The sequence below is a fragment of the Platichthys flesus genome, chromosome 2 (assembly GCF_949316205.1).
Source record: "Platichthys flesus chromosome 2, fPlaFle2.1, whole genome shotgun sequence".
Taxonomy (NCBI): Eukaryota; Metazoa; Chordata; class Actinopteri; order Pleuronectiformes; family Pleuronectidae; genus Platichthys; species Platichthys flesus.
In genome coordinates this window covers 15,859,501-15,878,379 of record NC_084946.1, presented here as the reverse complement: position 1 = coordinate 15,878,379, position 18,879 = coordinate 15,859,501, and the positions used below count along the sequence as shown (strand labels likewise).

At 41.9% G+C, this 18,879-nt stretch overlaps 2 protein-coding genes across 4 annotated transcripts in view; one reads left to right on the top strand and one right to left on the bottom strand.

Annotated features, from left to right (window-relative positions):
- Nucleotides 1-230: 230 nt before the first annotated feature.
- thumpd3 (THUMP domain containing 3) lies at nt 231-8,816 on the bottom strand. Of its 2 annotated transcripts, XM_062401178.1 has the most exons (10): nt 8,768-8,816; nt 8,104-8,386; nt 7,446-7,523; nt 6,944-7,372; nt 6,219-6,349; nt 3,817-3,886; nt 2,856-2,971; nt 2,656-2,760; nt 2,278-2,401; nt 231-955 (listed from the first exon to the last, which is right to left on the bottom strand). In XM_062401178.1, exons 2-10 carry the CDS (start codon nt 8,335-8,337, stop codon nt 764-766), a joined length of 1,479 nt encoding a protein of 492 aa, XP_062257162.1. In that variant the 5' UTR covers nt 8,338-8,386; nt 8,768-8,816; the 3' UTR covers nt 231-763. The 2 variants fall into 2 exon arrangements, with proteins under 2 accessions (XP_062257162.1, XP_062257152.1); XM_062401168.1 differs by lacking the exon at nt 8,768-8,816 and having other exon boundaries at nt 8,104-8,729.
- A 5,956-nt stretch (nt 8,817-14,772) lies between these two features.
- Nucleotides 14,773-18,879, top strand: part of srgap3 (SLIT-ROBO Rho GTPase activating protein 3) — a 58,039-nt gene continuing 53,932 nt past the window's right edge. For both annotated transcript variants that reach the window (XM_062401157.1, XM_062401148.1), the window contains exon 1: nt 14,773-15,326. In XM_062401157.1, coding sequence (XP_062257141.1) covers nt 15,266-15,326 — 61 coding nt within the window. In that variant the 5' untranslated portion in view covers nt 14,773-15,265. The remainder of the gene's footprint in view (nt 15,327-18,879) is intronic.

Here is an 18,879-nt window from a genome sequence, read left to right as displayed (position 1 = left end):
TGTATCTTTCTTATTGAACGGATACAGGAAGTATAATATTATCTGCATGTGTTCACCAACACTGAAATATATCACCGTTACTCAATCTGTGTCATTGATAAAAGCTTGTGCTGTCCCTGGTTGTAGTGAGCTCAGGATGGAACGTTAAATAAAAAGAAGCTGAAGTAAAAGGTTGCTGGTTAGCAGGTAGACATTGAAGAGGGAAGAAGGAAGCACATATTCACACAGTATGACTTTCTCCTGTTTTATTGTCCAGCAACTCAAATATAAAATATTCCAGAAAACATTTTCAAGGACTTCCTCCTTCTTCTACTGTCTGAACGTTGCAGCTTCCCTGTTGTAAATTCGTCACTGCTTGGCAACTGAATCAAAGTGATGAATATGCATATTTACTGACATTTAGTTTGAACCTTCATTCATCGGGACAAATGGCAACATGCAGTGAACACAGCAGATCAGAGGTGCAATACATCCTTCAGTGGGTTTCTCTACAGCATCATGACAAATGAACTGGCTCAGTGGAACAGTGAGAGAACCATTAACCTGCTGCTGAGCATGAAAGAATACGCTTTTTTAATTTCTCCCATTTATCACATTACAGCAAATGTGAAATACAAAAACAATACACTCAACCTGCTTGGCACTGTTCAGCAGAGAACCTGAAACAGGGAGAAAGTAAAATCTTCAAAAATAAAATAAATAGCAACAATCCTACATGGCCTCAAAATGTAAATTCTGAATTCGAATGCAGGAGGTGAGTTGATTAAGAGAGCTCCTTGTCATCCGTCTTCTCCGCCTGCGTGGTAACGGTTTCTCGTGGTTCATAGATATCCTCAGGAGTTTGGCCAAACACGTTCGCGGTCCGCTTGAGGAGGTAGACTCCGGCGTGTAAACCCCCGACATTGACCCAAACAGTGTGCAGCTTCCTCCACAGTCCTCCCATCCTGGAAACAGCCTGCGGACAACATAAATCGTGTGAGGGCTAAGTAACAAGTGAGACATCTGTTTTACGCAAAGCAAGATTTCTGTTTAGACAAATACAGCTGGGGAAAAGCCTGCTTTAAAGTCTCGTTCCAAGATGCCACGGCCGAGTTCGTTAAACCTGCACCACTAAAACGGCAGAGGGGCTATTTAGAGATTCCAAAATGAATTGATTCATCATCTGAGCTTCTAAGGTTGTTTAAACTAGGTGGAGAGCTGCACAAACAGCTTAGGGATTGTAGTAATAAAACAAAGACCTGAATCTTAATACCAATTATTTGACTTAGAACACATTTTGAGAAGCTTGGACACCAGAATGGTCAATGAGTGAGTCAGAGTGACACTTCAACCATGACCTCACTGTGACATTGAGAATGTGACGCATGCGACGCCTTCTACAGGCAGAGACATAAATGTTGCTTTTCCACCTTTACTCACTGAGACTGTGCTTGTTACAAATGATGCGACACATTTTCACATGTTGTGGTTGTGTCCAGGCCTGTTGATATAGTTGTGTAGCTTGTACAGCCACACAGACGCACACACCAGGATTATTGAACAGAAGAGTAGCGTAAATTTGCGGTTGTAGGTGAGTCAGTGATGTTTTGGAACTTTAAAAGCAAAACATCTGCATTTGAAAACACTATATTTAGAATTATTGGCAACAAGCTGTATATTTGTAAACAAAGTGCTCTATTTAGTGTAATCGTGACAAATCGCCGCTGTGGACAAAGCAGAATCATCGACTTGAATTGGCGCTGACACAAACAGGTCTGTCTACTTGTTCCCGCCCTACTGTTAAAGAAATTAACTTTTGTTCCATAATAACACTACCTGTTGTTATTATCACTTTCGCAAAGGTACAACAATTTCAAGCTGCACCTTTCGTTTCATCCAATTGACAAATTGAACAGTCGCATGTTGCTGATAGACAGAGCAGGTTTCCAAACTCAAGAAATGGGATTCTTTTAGTTTCAGCAAAAATGTCACTACACTACTTGTGTTTGCTGCTGCACCTTCCTAGACATGTGTTTTCTTAAATAAAAAAGTATGTTTATGTCCAATTTGTTTCTTTTGTGCCATTTGACAGGTGACTGAAAAAGTTGCATCACAAATAAGTACCTAAGTGCAATGGCTGCCGACATCTTTACAAGACAGAACACGTTTACGTCTGAGTAAATGAACGTTGAGCATGCATCATCAGGACTGGAATGACACGTGATGTAATATCATGGGATCTAAATCTCCTGGAGACTTTGCTGGAAAACATGTAATCCGCAAGAGGAATACATTTACCTTGGAAAAGCATTTCTTGTCCTGTGTCAACAGGACAGCCTTGCCTGTGCCAGGTCGACAAACACGGGCCATTTCTCGTAAACAGGACGGGTAAAGGTCCCAGTTCTTCTTTCTGGAGCCCATTCTTCAAGAAAACAGAGGAGGCATTTAGCTTCAATGTTCTTTGCTTGACATTGTAGCAGAGTCTGGATTTTTATCTAATCACTGAATCACTAATGAATGAAATAAATTACATTCAGTACACGGTTAATACACATATTTCAACCAACAGTTTAAGCATTGTGGTTTATTATTGCATTATTCATGACATAGATTTCCTCAGTGTAATTTTAACATATTATTTAACCAAGCATGTATCGTAAACCACTGTTATGTTACCTCTTCCCAAATGGCATGTCAGTGATGATGATGTCAACAGAGCTGGTCCTCATGGGTAAATTGCACAAATCCCACTGCACCGTGTCAATGGGCAGGCCAGACACACTGTTTGAAAGGACGATCACAAGTCATAAGGGTTATCGTCACATGTAAGTCAAGTTGTAAATTAAAAACCAAAATCTTAAGCGATTCCTTCTCACCTGCCCTTGTCTGCCCTCCTTCTCTGGATGTGACATATGTTATTGACTGTGCGGTTAACCGCCATGTCATTATTGTCACCAGCGATGTAGAATGAACTGGTGAATTCAAGGGCCCCCTGGAGAAGGAAAGCAGTTTAAAATCTGTGGCCTTTTTCATTATTTTTTAAATCATGGAACAAATAAGCTTCCTCAAATCAACAAGTAATTTAAGACTTATGATGTCCAATTAACTAAGTATTTAGGTTAATACAATAGTAGCCATGAAGAAGGGTGTAAAATGTGGTCCTGCATGGATAGAGATGAGTTTGGCAAAGTTGGGGGGGGGGGGGATAAGATAAAATATTGAGTCTGAAGATGTTCTCATTATCTGATAATGTTTTTTTTTTTTTTTAAATGTGACCAAATGTTCAAACATAAATAAACATGGCATGTTACACACCACAGAGTTGGGTGATGATTAATTGAGACTATAAGGTTTCCAAACCCGAGTCTCGACACGTTAGGCCTGACTCAGAATATCATTAATAATATTATTTATGTTTGGGTTTGTTGGCTGGACCATCTGTTTGATATTTACACAGCATGTGCCTGGAAAATGTCAGATTTGTCAAGTTCAGACACAACAAAACAGAGCGTTTGTGAGGTTTTTGTGTCCAGTGCTGCACTCTCAGTACTTTAATCAGCATTAATCAGTACTTGCTGATCATTTGCTGGGTAATTCTGAAGTGTGTCGTTCACTTATGAAGTGAATCTGATGAGCTTCGTCATGAAACTTCCTCGGGCTCCTTGTAAATTCGTGCAGTTGTACAGTTTGGTGAAGTGTAATGATGTAGATGTTGAGGTATTAAACTCATGACACAGAATAAATACATGAGGTCATGAAACAGTGCTGCAACATATACAAAGCCTACGCATACAGGAGACACCGTGGTCTCAGTTGGGACTCAAAGTCATGTCTCACCTCCAGTGGTATCGCTCCGGTCCCACACATTGGATCAAGTATCACATCCGATGCCTGAGGTTTACACAGCCTGACAATAGACAGCAGAGCATTATAGTACCAATGCAAAACTTTTTATAAGCAACTCATTTCATACAAGTCAATATACAATATCACCCGCTTCTGCTGTCGTTTTGCTCACAGGCCTGTCAATCTGTGCTAAGAAGACTTGGTTAAGCATTAATCATTCCTAATAATTTAAAAGCTCAACGTGGGCTGGCTCTCATGTACATTTTGCATCTCTTGACTCCGTGTTATCCCTGTGGTAACCTGAGATCAGCCAGCCTGTCCCTGTTGGCTGTCCCTAGGTCAAGGCTGGCTACTCAAGGTGACAGGGCTTTCTCTGTCAGCGCCCCGTGGCTCTGGAACTCCCTGCCTGATCAGATTGGGCTCACCAACTCACTACCGATCTTTAAACCACTAGTCAAAACCCTGTTTTTTAAAAAAGGAAACAGTTCTAATATGCGACTTGTAATTATTTTCGTTACACAATCTGATAGAGTGCGAGTGTGATGTTCTGTACTGAACAGGACTCTCATAAAACACAAAAGTGGTTTACGGTTCTGCCCTACAGCAATTTACATGACACCCACCTGAACTTCCACCACGAGTATTTATATCTGTTGTTACTTACTTACATACATAACTTTACTGTGTCAGTCACTTCATCTAGAGACAATTAACGTCACAACAATTTAAGCCTATAAACTTGAAATGCTTAAGTTATATCCAAGTCACATTTAAAGTGGTACTCTTAGTACAGTGTCACATTGTTATGATTTGCATTTGCTTACTCAGCTCCTATTGTATTAGCTCAAAATGTTCAAACGAATGAAGTTCAACAAACCACAAGAAGTACCAGAACTAAAAATCATGATGTCAGATGTCGAAGAACCAATTTTCAACCTTAAATTAACAGAAAAATACCAAGAGTGTATTCTAGAGGACACACAGAGTACGACTTTCACATACTCGTAATTGATCCCTGAGCTCATCTGAGCGGAAAACGTATTCAGTAAGCGGAGCATCCGTCTCTTTTGTTATGCCTTACAAAAAAACACCAAAGTGTGACAGACAAGAATTTCTTGGCAAGTGTGAAGATATTGGATATGCCTGTGTTCAGTCAGGACAAGTATGTGTGCCTCTCCATTAATGCGGTCATGTTTTCTTTCTTAGTTCTAATCCAGAGTGAACCACAGGCAACAACAACGGACAATAGAGGTGTTCATCGGCAAGGATTCTTGATGCATTTCAATGGATCACATCTACAATTTTCTATTTTACTGCACCTAGCTGCTTTTGAATCAGTGACTACAGACAAATATGAACTCTGTTTTTATTTACAAAGTACTTTAAAAAGGATTATAGACTGTCACTATAATTGTGCTGTTATTTACAAAATAAGGTTTTAATTTAAGTCTATGACAGTAGTCAGTGCTCTCCAAAATGTATTTTGACATTCATTCATTTTATACTTGTGTGCTGCACCTAAGGTTTAAAAGGACTAACTCTGATTATAGCCTTTACAGTATCAAGGTGGCCCCGCCTGCCCATTTTTTTTCCACTCTGCTATTTGACTAAGTTGCTTTGAGATTCAAATGATGGACCATTGTTTAAGTTCTTTCTAATGAAATATAAGTGGTCCCTCTCATGGCCCTTGCACACGTCCCACCTGGACTTGTGCAAAATTGTATGTAACAAGTTAGATGTTCCTTTGTGACAGTAAAGTCTATTTTGTCTTACCTAATCTATTTGTCTAGGTGGGAGCTGATAGTTGAAACTCAACAGTATATCTAGTTGCTCTCAGACATGTCTCAGGATGAAATGACTGAAAAGAGGAGCCATACACATATAAGACACCGATGTAGATTTCAACTTGGAAAGACATTTCCACAGCAGAATTTAGAAATGACTTCCTATCTGCTGTGCCACCTCTCGCCTGAAAGCTACTGAGAATGTGTCAAAGGCAAACTCCAGAGAAAGTCTGTACCCCATTCGGCAGACATTCTGGAGTTCATGTCTGAAAACAGACAGGAGTGAAAACACCAGGAGAATTCTCATGTTTAACCCATTCTCACAGGCAGCCAGATCTCATCACAGCTTCTGCTATAGGTGTGCACATTTATCAAATTCCGTGGCAAACACGGATACATGTTAATAGAAAATAATGTTTTCTAGAGATATGTACAAGAGACAAACAACATTTAAAAAAAAGTTGCACATGGTGGCATCCACTCTGTCCTTTGCAGACGACCACATCCTATTCACATGACATGGATCCTTGTGACGACACACAGTAGGTAAATATAAATCACTGTTAAACACTGTGACGTCAACAGGACAACACTGTTAGAAAGAATTACCTGAGCATGCCATAGCACAAGGTAGATCTCAGTGTAGTGGGTCCAAAGTGGCTGATGTTTCTTCTGTGAAGACTCTCTTCTGTGAGAGCGATGCCAATCACCATCTCTTCTTTGTTAATGTTCAGTAAAACCTACAGCACAGGAGCAAACACTAGATGATTAGAAATCAAGTAACACACATTTTCATATTTAATGGAGCTCAAGTTAAAAGAAGAATTAACTGTTAAATTTGGGTTTAAAGTTTGGACGCCCCCATTAATCTGATCTGATACACAGGCTAATTTACTATTTACTGCGACATGTATTTAGACATACATCTAAATATCAGCAAACTCAGATGGGAAAATAAAACTTTATTCTACATACAAACTGTGTGGTTGTCAGATTACAAAACCAAACAACCGTCTCCTACCAACCGATAAAATAACATTTCTACAAACAATGGAAGTCCACAGTTTTATCATTACTGTACGTGTGAAAACCTTTTTTTGATCTAATCTTAAACGTAGACACATCATGTAACAACATTTCCAGACAACTCACATAATGAGAACAGCCTATCTTCTTGGGAAATGTTACATAGCAGCGTAGCGTTGTTATTTTATCCCTCCTTAAACTAAATATTAGGTTGTCCCCTGCAAAGTTTATCTGAGCATGTAGAGTTTTTTTTGGCCAGTGCAATGTTATTCACTTTGCGTCAGTCCTGTCTCAACAAGCATGCCTACCTCTATGTCAAACTTCGTCATGTCTGCTTTCCACTGGAAGAACTCTTGTATGGCCCCGCCAAAGTCTCTGGCTGCCTCATTAGAGGCAAAGCTGTGTTTGTCACCGGCCCTGTTGCACGTCACGCGGAATTTGAGGATTTTGGCCTTGGGTGCTCCCTCCTCGGAGTCCTGTGCGCAGGTCTCCAGGTCAGGAGAGGCCTCTGTCTCCGTTTGGCCATCAGCAGCTGACACCGCCTCAGGGACCTCTTGCTGCTCATTGTCAGCCGCGGTTTCATCACTGGCCGCACTGTTGGGTTTTACCTTGGCTGCTTTCCCTCCTTTTCGGGTGCCTTTCTTCTTTTTTAAGGCTCCGTTGAGTTTCCAGACATGCAGGGCGTTACTCCAGGGCAGTTTGGACGCGAGCTGCTGCAGCTCCTCCAATGTCTCCTCCTGTAGTTAAAGAACATTGTTTACTACCCTTACATTAACACAGTGTATATCAGTAGAGCCGGCTGTGAGTTACCTTTGATTCCTTGAACTGGTAATGATCATTTTCCTCAACCACAACAAACAAGTTGTCCACAGACTTCAAGAGATGAATCTAGAGTGTAGGAATAAATGAAAAAGTTTTGTGAGGTCAAACATGTTTTACATGGCAAAACAAAAGTCTTCTTTCTCTTTCCCATCTCTCCTCTCATCCCAACAGGCCGCCCACACTGAGTCTGTTTTTTCTAAAAGGAGAGTTTATTTTTATTTTTTAAAGGGGAACTGTTGGGTTACTCTATAATATTGTAAATTCTCAGCCTATCTACACAAACTGCCTTGAGATTACGTTGTGATTGTGGGCTATTTAAATAAATGTTATTGATTTGACCTCAAGGATCTTTATTGTCCCTGTTATAATTTGTAGGACAGACGGCAGCAACCACATAAAGCGTAGACTCACAAACCTCTATCTCAACATAAAAGATGGACAATGAATACAATATAAAAGACAAAAAGACTTAACACACATCATAAAGGATGGTCTTGATGAATCAAAATCCAAATAAATCCATCAAAATGCCCCTGAACTTCATGATTTATCATCAAGTCAAAGTCTTCTGTGGTTGTAGGTCACCATAACAGTAAGAGAAACCTGGTGGGGACCGGGTCTCCCTTGGTTTGGACTCTTATCTCACCTGGTATAACTTGTCTGTTGTTATTGGAAAGTATAAACGCCCACGGTCTTTGCTGATTCTTGCTTCAACGCCAATCTTCTCCTCGATCTCCTCTGCTGCAGTTTGTTCGAACCCCGTGGGCACCGTCGCCCCGATGGTGACAGTGAGGATGTCCCCAGCGGTGGCATCAGTCTCAGTGGAGGAGGAGGAAGCTGGAGCGGCCTGTTCTGCTGCTCCGTCTCCCGGTGTGGACATGTTGAATCCAGATGGGGGTAATGTGTGTGTGTGTGTGTGTGTGAGAGTGCTGAAGATCAATGAGAGACACGTTCAAACTGTCAGTGCTTGTCATTTTAAACACACACAGAGGAAGTCATTAGTAAATCATGTTGTCGTGAGTTAGAATGACACATCAACACCGACTAAACAAGTGCTTTGTCCATGCTGGAGAAGCAGCATTACCAATGAACTCAGCCGGCTAACGTTAGCTTACAGGAGCTATAAAAGTTGGTAGCACATAGAAGAAGACACAGCGGTAAAGTGAGACGATGATGCGGTGTTTTTATGAAACGACCGCCCTGCAGTGATGTGTGTTGAAGTAATGAGTTCAGCGGCTGAGCTGTGGGAGCTGGAAATAACCTTATAACCAGTCAAATGTGTTCAGTTTGCTAACTGGAATCACACCAACCTGTCAAACACGAGGTGAAAACACGCGACTTCCGCCCTGCGGCCACAACACTGACACTTCCGGCCCACACCCCTTCATAATAAAAGCATCATAACCAAACACTGGAGAAGACTTAATTACACAAGGATTTTGAACTGCAGGAATATAAAGCTGGATTATCAACCAGGCAACGAATGAATTGGTTATCTATAATTTAATAAATTAAGAAGTTTGTAAAACCCAAGGCCTTGTGTCAAATACGTTTTTTTTCAGGGTACAGGGATTTGGGCCACATCAGGATCACCTCCATTGTATCTGGGCCAGAATAAGGCCAGCTGTGCCTTAAGTGGCACGTTGACCAAAATCCAATGTGGGCCTTTTTTCCCAGCATGATTTTGGAAGGCTCCTGTTTGGCTTGTACTCGGTTGACATGTGGCATTGCTCTGTCTTGCTTTTGGCACAGATCAGGCCATCAGGAGCGGATCGCCCAAGTGCTGTCATTCCACCAGCCCAATGTGAGTTGAATAAAAGTGAAGGGTGTGAGCTCCAGAAGTTTTTCTATGTGGGAATTAGTTTTGCTTACACTGATCCCATTTGTTGTAATGTTGTGTTTCATCAAACCGCCTCCAGTCTGAAGCAGGGCCAACAGACAAATGTTTTAACCAGATTTGTTGCTGTGTAAGCTGACCCTGAATCTGATACAAATCGGTTTACAAAAGAGAGTATTTGTGGAACCTGCCTGCTTCTGTCTCATTTCACATTTTGTCAAGTCACTCTTGATCCTTCTTAAGATCCTGTTCTGCATGGAAGGGATCAGTCTCTACCAGCCTTACCATAAGGGATCAGGAGAGGGCGTCATTGTATAATTTTAGAATCTGAACACAGAAACAGTGAGTCTACGCTGTGTGGGGATGAATGCTATTTGTATTTTTATTTAATTTTACCAGTAATAAAGGGGTTGGTATTTGGAATACCAATTATTCTAATAAGTTGTATTGACATTGGGTATTAGCCACAGATCTCCTGATGCTTTGATACGATCCTAGATGAGTCTGACATGTTTGATTTCTGTGATTCATTAAGCATAAATCAATTATTGCATGAATAAAATACAATCCACTCAGTGACCGAAATAATGCATGGTTATTTAAGAACAAATTTAGGGTATTTACTGGCATACAGCCCAGGACACTGCCATTCATTTTCAGAAAGCTTTCCTGTTTAAGTTAAACAGGAAAGAAAATACTATAAACTCACCCATAACCTCCTAATTCCACCATTTATCATTTCTGATTAATGAAGCGTACGTAGAGACAGGTGATTAAAATAACTGTCTTCTCCTCTGTCACATTCCCTTGTGTGATTAATTGAACGTCTGGGCAGTGGAGAAAACACTTTTTACTTAAGGTGAAGATAATTCTCTGTAAAGCAAACCCCTATGGGAGAAAAAAAGGAGCAGTTTGCTTTGTTCGCACCACTTTTCTCATTTACTGTTGTTTTTACTCACTGTCTTTGCCGGATTGACTTCTTCAGAAGTTTTCTAAAATACCTCTCCACACTGCATTGTTATTATTGAAATGTTTTCTTTTTTTGCAAAGGTCAACTTCAGTGTTTTTAGAAAGTAACTCACTCGTAAGTGTGAAGTCTGAGAGACGCGGTGTGTGTGTTCATGTCAGAAATGTCCTACACAACAGATGGCCAGTGTTGGAGTACAGTCAGACACTTCACCATCGTATAAACACTTTAGACAACTGTTTGCATAATGCATGGCTTTCTCTCCCCTGAAACGCGAGCAGAAAGTAGCTGTCAGTGAAAAGAGACCTGGTAGAAAAATCCTGCAGATCAAGTTTCGCTGCTTTGACAGAAGATCAAACAGATGCAGCCACAGTCGTCTTTGACCTTTGAGTGATTCCGGGGTTATCCAAGCAACGCTAAAAGACCCGGTGCTTCCATCCTCGAATATAACTCAACCGCAATAACGTGCAATGTGGAGAAAAAGACAAGAACGCCAGGAGGAGGGAATATCCTCAAAGCAGTCAGGTGTGATTAATCCTGTGGGATTTAACACTAGGATTCTCTTCCAGTGTTGAGAAGCTCCTTGTCTCAGTGTGGGATTGCTTGTGAAAATAGAAGTGACAGTTACAGTGGTATGAGTCTGAAGGGGAGATAATACACATACTGTACCAGGGAGCCATCTCGCTCCATGACAGTAGAAAGTACGGAACATATGTCAATGACTCTGAGCGAGGTATTGCAGCTGATTGCCCTGCATTGAAATCAGTTCTAACAATTAACAGAAGTCAGGGTTTTGACTGACTGGAAAAAAAATGATGTGTGAATGGAATTGTTTGTACTTCTATAAAAAAGAATAAGTCCTATTCCCTTATCCTGTCATTGTGCAGAGCCAGCACTGCAGCGGGTATGGTTTTACATTGAGCCCAAGGTAGAGCAGTGAGATGCTCACTTATTGTACAACTGAGTCTAATCTACCAACATTAAGGATTGAATAAGTCTATTAGAGGTAATGAAGGATGCACATAGATAAATGCATGAAGGGATTCCAACAAATCCCACTGTCACTGAACGTACCTAATAAGTATCTGAAATCATATTTGATTGTCTGATCCCAACCTTTGTTTTATTCTAATTACCTTCACATATACTTGTTTATGTTAATGACATGTATAGTGTGTTAATTCCGAATTACACAAATCTTTGATATTAGTAAAGAGCCAGACTCAAAACATTTACTGAGGATCGCTACACAAATAGTTATAACACATTTTAACCGTGGAGTCACAAAGACATTTATGTGCCAAAACCTTTTTGGGGTTAAACTTTATATAAAAACGATCTATGATGGCATTAAGGCCCAGACCGTGTTCCAATGGGGAGATGGTTTGAATGTTTGATATGGAGACGTGAGCAGTTTCTCACTCTTGTTCTACAGAAAGAAAAAGTAAAACGATCCCACAATGGATCTTTGTGCCGATAAAACAGTGAAGTCACAGTTTGCCAGGTCCCTTCCCCCCCCGAGACACCTGATGACAGAGAAGAGAGGGTTGAGCAAGAGAGGGACGTGGGAGGAATACATGGACTGTAGAGGGTTACCTCTGCTGACCTCTCTGTGGTAAACACAAACAAGAGCAGCTCAGGTCTGATATGTCACTAGTTAGGTGTCTGCTCTTAGATGGCTTCACTCCTCAGACAAGGAGGTGACACATATGAGGCTATAGGAGGAAAAAGATAGATAGAAAGATATATAGATATATAGATAGATAGATAGAGCGATAGATAGATAGATAGATAGATAGATAGATAGATAGATAAATAGTTTTGAGCAAGATTTGCTTCAGCATTGAATACTTGTTTTTTTGAAACCTTAAATAACATTCATAAACAATCTAGTAGTTGATTGATATTGAGAAAAATTGTATTGACATTGGGCTGTACAGTAGCTACAGACCTCCTGCTACCTTGAGTCTGACAAAATGTTTGACTATTGTGATTAATTGCACATTAATCAACATAAATAAAACAAAAGTATGATCAGTAATATTGTATTGGCTCCAGCTACCGTTTTGACTTTCAGAGGGTGCACGGTATTGATAATACATTCATGTATTATAAAGCAAGTTAAAGTCTAATGATTTTTTCCCCAAAGGTTGTTCATTTTTGTCATAAAATTCTGATAAATAGTTTTTTCAAATGTGGCATATTGTACAGCTTAAGTGGAAAAACACCTCCCTGCCTGTCAGCTTGAAACAGCCTGTGTGCTGCAGATGGAAAAGAGCTTTGTACTGCATCTGCAGTGTGTCTGTGTGCAGGTTTGTGCCCCGTCATTGTGAGTCAACAGCCTGTTCCCTTCTGAACTGAGAATAACTTCGGGGACAAACAACAAACCCGACTTCCCTGGACTGTTAAAAACACAGCGACAGACTGGAATGACAGTATGCGTCAGGAAACCCACTAAGTCCCCATCATCACACGCCTGTGAAAAGCTGCTTCTCTTCTTGAAAGGAATTCACATACTGTATTTACCAAGGAAAGATAGCGTTGTTACAAAAGGCACAGCACAACTGAGAGAGCTCTGTAGAACTTTCCTCAGAGACCCTGGCAGCCTCATTATCAGGGATTATTATGCATGGGCTCTTTATTGAATTCTGCCATGTTTAAAATATTTATGACCTGTTTGCATGGCGAAATAATCTTTCACTTGTGTTTCATTTATTCTCGCCTCCAGGCGTGTCACATTTCTGTCACTGATGACACTCTCACCATCACATCAGTCTTTAATTATCAGCATCAGCTCTGCCAACAGAAGAGAAGCAGGGAAGTAAACAATGGATGCAACAAGGAATGGGAAGACGCAACGCTGTGCAAAACCGGATAGTGTCGCAGATACAATTTACAAATGAAAAGACAGTGGCTTGTGCATGTGTTCGGCCAGCACGGCACTGCCTCCAAGATCAGCCTGAACTTCAAATATCAGCGTGAGAGCTGGTGCTGGTGCTGGTGGGTCATGCCTGAGCACATTTACTGTCCCCACCAGGCTCCCCGCTCACCTCACGTGGTCCCTGCTCTGCGTGTGTGACGGAGCAGCATGACCTCTGCTGTGATGTGTGCCACATCTTCCAACTGGAATGGCACTCAGAGAATGCATACCTCCGCCAAGGCCCAACTGTCCCCTAAAGAAACCACATTTAAATTCACTACATTCCGATTTTTATTTGGATCTCACCAAATGACACACACTCGGAATATATATATATAGTTCCGCCTAACAAATAGACAGACAAACAAACAAACGAATATATAAACCTTAACCAGGGACGTTTCAACAGGGAAGGCGAAGCAAGCAATTTGACCTGGACCCTGAGCTTAGAGGGCTCCCCACCAAAAAGAACAGTCGATGATGTTAGTCCACAGCAAAAGTAATTGTGCAGGCCCCTCTCCCAGGCTCCCTTTACCTGGGGCCTCCAAAGTCATTTGTAATGCGACTCTAATAGGGTATGAGCAATGGAATCAAAAGAGATTTCATCAAATCCTTCTGGGCGTGTTTTCACATATTTAGATTACCCCTAGAGGATATATTTTTGTCAGTGTGTTTTTTTTTCCCTTTCAGATCAGGATTACGCAAGAACTACTGAATGGATAACCATGGAACTTGGGGTAAGGATGTGGTGTAGGTCAGAGAAGAATCATTTAAAATGTTTGGTGTTGATCCAGTTTAGAGGGCAGATGCAGGAACGTTTTTTAATTTTCGGGATTTCTTTTCACATTTTTGTAGAATTCTCAGAAAATAATTTACAAATCTTGATGGAAACGATCTGACACATTTAATGAAGACATTTATGAGATTGTGCAACTTGGTGCACATCCAAAATAAAAATCTGGCTCTGGTGAATTAAAATGTGGTTTCATAAGACTGTTGGGTGTATACACTCTAGTGTCATTCTAGTTTTAATATACTAAAGATATACATTATACATATACTATATTAGAAATATATCAAATGCAAATCTTTTTTATCAGCTTTAAAACATTTGATCTATTTGTGGCTTGAGCCGGCACTGATTCTTGAAAGCTGTTAGGGTTTGTAAAACTTGTTTTGTTATCATCTGTTCCATCTGTTTCATGCTTCATGGCTTCACTTTGTGGAAATTCAGAGTAGAGACCATACTGGAGAGAAAGAAGGTGGACATGACCCCAAAAGATCAAGACCATCCCAACTTCAACATTGTTCATGTCACGTTACTTATGATTATGACTTGATGTGTGATTTCCACTGTGTGCATGCTAAATATGACCAGAAAGGCTTCCGCCCCGATGGAGTCGAATTAAATCATATTAGATTATAACCACCGCGTGCACGTGAGGGTGCATATGCGTGTGCGTGTAAGGGGGGGTGGGGGTGTCAGGGGGAGGGAAGGAGGGGGGTTAACAATATGCGGAGGCTCACGTGACCGTCTCTTAAGTTCCTGTTTCCCTGCAGCGCAATTTGTCAGAGCCGAGACGGACGGACGTGTGCGTCCTCGCTGCTCCACCTTCACCTCTTCATCCCACAAACCGCGGGCACGTTTCAGTCTGACTGGAACCTTGAACCTCTCTCTCTCTCCCCATCAGGCTCTTAACGCAGTTTTCAGCTCGCTCGTGTCTTTTGTTTGATCCCCCCCCCCCCCCCCTTGCTGAATCCTTTTGAGTTGACTGGTACCAGGAGGAGGGGAAGAAGGAGGAGGAGGAAGAGGAAAAAGCGCCTTGCAGGAGGAAAAGAGGAGAATAATGCAAGATTGCACCGCGGACTCCTGCACTGATTTCTCCCCGATTTCAAAGTAAACCCTTCAAACGCTTTTGTTCCGTCCTCCCTCGATGCGCGGCGCGTAGAGGAGGAGAGGCACGCCGGAGCAGCCGAGGGACAAGGGGGCTGCAGCCTCACGAGCCAGCCGAGGGACCATCACCACAGACCCGGGAGCGTCCTCGACTCACAGGGGCTCTCACCCGGACACCCGGAGAGGAAACATGTCCACGAAATTCAAGAAGGATAAGGAGATCATAGCGGACTATGAGACCCAAGTGAAAGGTGTGTGTGTGCGTGTGTGTGTGTGTATTGTCTCTGCAGAGGTACCGTCCGTGTGTATCTGACCAAGAGCCAGTGCTCTGCATGCTTTTTGCTTTTCCCCTTTATCCCTATAATACACAGCCTGCACCCCTCCATGGGATGCACTGTGTATGTATGTGCAGCGCTGCCACATGACAGCCAAACCATGATCCATGTGTCAAGAGCACAGTGTAACCCTGGGTTTAATTTGGTCTCTCTTGTGCAAATGTTTCTTTCACTAATGCAGAAACACAGAGAGAGACAGAGTTGAGAGAGAAAGAGAGAGAGAGAGATGTAAGTGTGCTGAATGTTGATCTGTCATAATGTGGTTATAGGATTCTGGCTCTTTGTTGCTGGGTAAAATGATCCCTGTGTTGAAATCAGTGCAGGATGGACGGAGGGATGAGTGGTGTTATTCTATGGCACCCCGTTCTTTCTCATTTTGGGGCCTGTACGTGGCTGTACTGAGATCAGTGTTGTTCTAAATGCTGAACATACACTCAGGAATAGGTTGCACACTGTGCGCCCAATGTGTGGATGTACGGTGATCTAGTTTATTTTAAATTGATCCGGCTTGAATGCACAGACCTGATCACACTCTGCTGCCTGTTCTCCCTTTGAGCAGTGGATTCATTGTTTGATGGGATAGACATATTCATGCTTTAGGCTTTAATGTGCTGTGGAGACGGTTCAATTGCAAATGGAACATAGGTGATAAATGTGAAATAACATTAATTCTATTTATTGTTCCTGATGTCAGCTTTTCAGGAACGAGCCACCACATACAGACCACCCAAATAAAACATCCTCAGAGAAACTTCAAGTGACATTTAGCGCCGCTGTGTTTGTGTTATATAGAAACCTGGTGTAAATGAAAGAGTGCACTGGTTGTTAGCAACATGACTCTCTAAGTGGACCTGCAGGTTGGGATCAAGACCCTGGACCTTTAACATGTCAGTGGCTTCACTAATGTTCCAATATATCTGATCATCACTCCAGTCATGTAAAAGTCGGGTACTCATCAGTGTGAAGATTTGGATGTGTAGGATTGATCTACAGACAGATTCCTCTTGGTGTGGAAAGTGTATCAGCTGATTGATTTTTTTCTCACTTTTCGGGATAACGAAAGTGTCAAGCTCGTTATTGTTGGAAAAAAATGGGCACGCAAATGTGTCTTCTTTAGCCCATTTTTGTCCATTTTGGTGATCCAGCCTTGTTTTATTTAGTGTACATCTGTGTCATGGGGGGGGGGGGGGGGTAGCTCTCGTCTCACAGATCAGGGCCCGGTCGGCTGCCTCTCTGCATTAGACAGACTCCTCTAACTGCGCGAGGAGGATGGATCTTCATTTATGGAGAAAGCTGCTTGTTTTCTCATTCATAAAGCTGCTGTGATGCGTAGACATCGAGGCCTCGGCTCCCGAATCCACCACCTGACAACAATGCAATGTTATGACTCGAACCAGGCGGCGAGGGAAGTGTAATGAAATTCAGATTGGAAATTGCACCTGTCTTCCTCTGAGTTATTGCTTTATAGTTAATGTGAACACGGCAGAAGGGGCCTAACCCTCAGTGTGGCATCGATTGGGTCATAACAAGATCGCACGTTTGTTTTATTATGTATGAGGGCTAATAGATGGGAAAAAAACAAAACCAGTACCCTTTTAATGTGTGAGAGTTCCTCTTAACATAAGATTGAAATCCTCTGTAACTGTTTAGAATCTTAACCTTCTGTCACTAATGAATTCTCAACAATCCCTCGAGGCTCGCTGCCAAGGCCCTGGTCTCTGAAGGAGCCCGGACGATGGTGTTCACTGTATTCAGGCCGGTTCAGCTGGCAGATCTGGCATTAGCATGTCAATAGAGCGTGTTCATACTGACTGACTCAGGAGCGAGGGCGCTGTTTTGTTGCTAACCACCATGTGGTCGCTGGTCCGCAGCTCTGCCTCCTCCCGCTCGGCAGCTTTATAGGCGGCCTGTGAAATGTTGTTCACGGCTCAACCATCAGCACCTGTTTGACATTTACAACGGAGCTTCTGAGGTCAAGAAACTGCTTCTCCATCTGCAGGATAATGATGAATACAAAACTGGAGGCTTTAGAAGACCAGGCCATTGAGAGATAAATACACATCAAGACTTATAATGGCCCTTTTTCTTCAAATTGGTCTTTTCGCTGTACTTTACTTTGACTTCAGAGACATCCGGTTCTGTTGGCTGAGTTCCCTGAATCCAACCTCTGCAATGAATCACTAATTCGTTCTACTTTGAGTGCAGCACTGTTTTACTCCACTCGCAGTTTCCTGCAGTATTTAGCAGACATCATTAATTTGTTAGCTCAGTTGGATATCTTATGTTCAAAGCCGCCGATGTGATTTGGTTTTCATGCCTCTGACATGTGACTGAAGGCATAATGCTAATAGTTTGTAAACTGAAACTGCACTGGTTTGAGGAGGAACACAACTGTAGGGTGGCAATTCAAGTTTTGGTTTTATTGAGATTTGACAAAAACTTATGGCCTGTAATGGTTGTCATGTCCTAGATGTAACCATTGAGCAACTCAGACAGTGACAGACACAATCATTGCCCACAATGACACCATTACAGACAGACAGACAGACAGACAGACAGACAGACACGTCAATGAGCTGTATTGTTAAGATGAAGAACAGTTCTGATGTGATGAAGATTAGACATGACTGAAAGAGTTGTTATTCCTCCAGGCTGCAAACAACTGCTCTGATCAGGGAGATTAATGCAGACACAGAGACACACACACACACACACACACACACACAAACACACAAACACACACACACACACACACACACACACACACACTGAAAAATAAGCATGGTTTTTACAATCCTTTGGTTAATGTTTCTGTTTCTTGTATGGGAGTAGTCTCAGCTGGTTCTGTCAGACCAAACACAAACAAGCTTGACCTCCCCAGCAGCTCTAATGCACAGATGAAAGTAATCTAGAAAAGAAACTAGCTGTAGGAGGTTTGTTCATCACTGTGCACACGACACTGCATGAGGTGTGAATTTATCATTTGTGAGGTTGAAGCTATGTGATTCACAATTAAAAGGCAAGTTTTGAGTCATGTCAGTGTTTAGTCCTACATGATCACTCATCTTAAGTCAAATTCCTTACATTCTTTTTCAGCTTTATGATATACAGTACATATTATCTTACACCTTGCAGTTTGTTGTATTTGATCCCAGCAGTTACCCATTGTGGTCTCGAACCGCCCTTCTCATCCGTTAAATTACCCTGAACAGTGTTTGTGTCGATTTGCTCAAACGCTGATGAACACGATGTGAGACACTGTAGGTGTGTCTCAGTTTCCAGGGCCCCAGGCTACAGACAGCTTCCCTGCTGACGGAGTTAAATGCTAAAAACTGTTCATGGGATTAATTGTGTTTGTAAGCGAAGCCATAAGGAAGATTGAACACAACCTGTGGACTTTTTATCTGACACCCTCAGTTTGTGAGGCCAACTCAAACTGAAAGTTTTTGCTCAGCTGAACTCTGTGTTA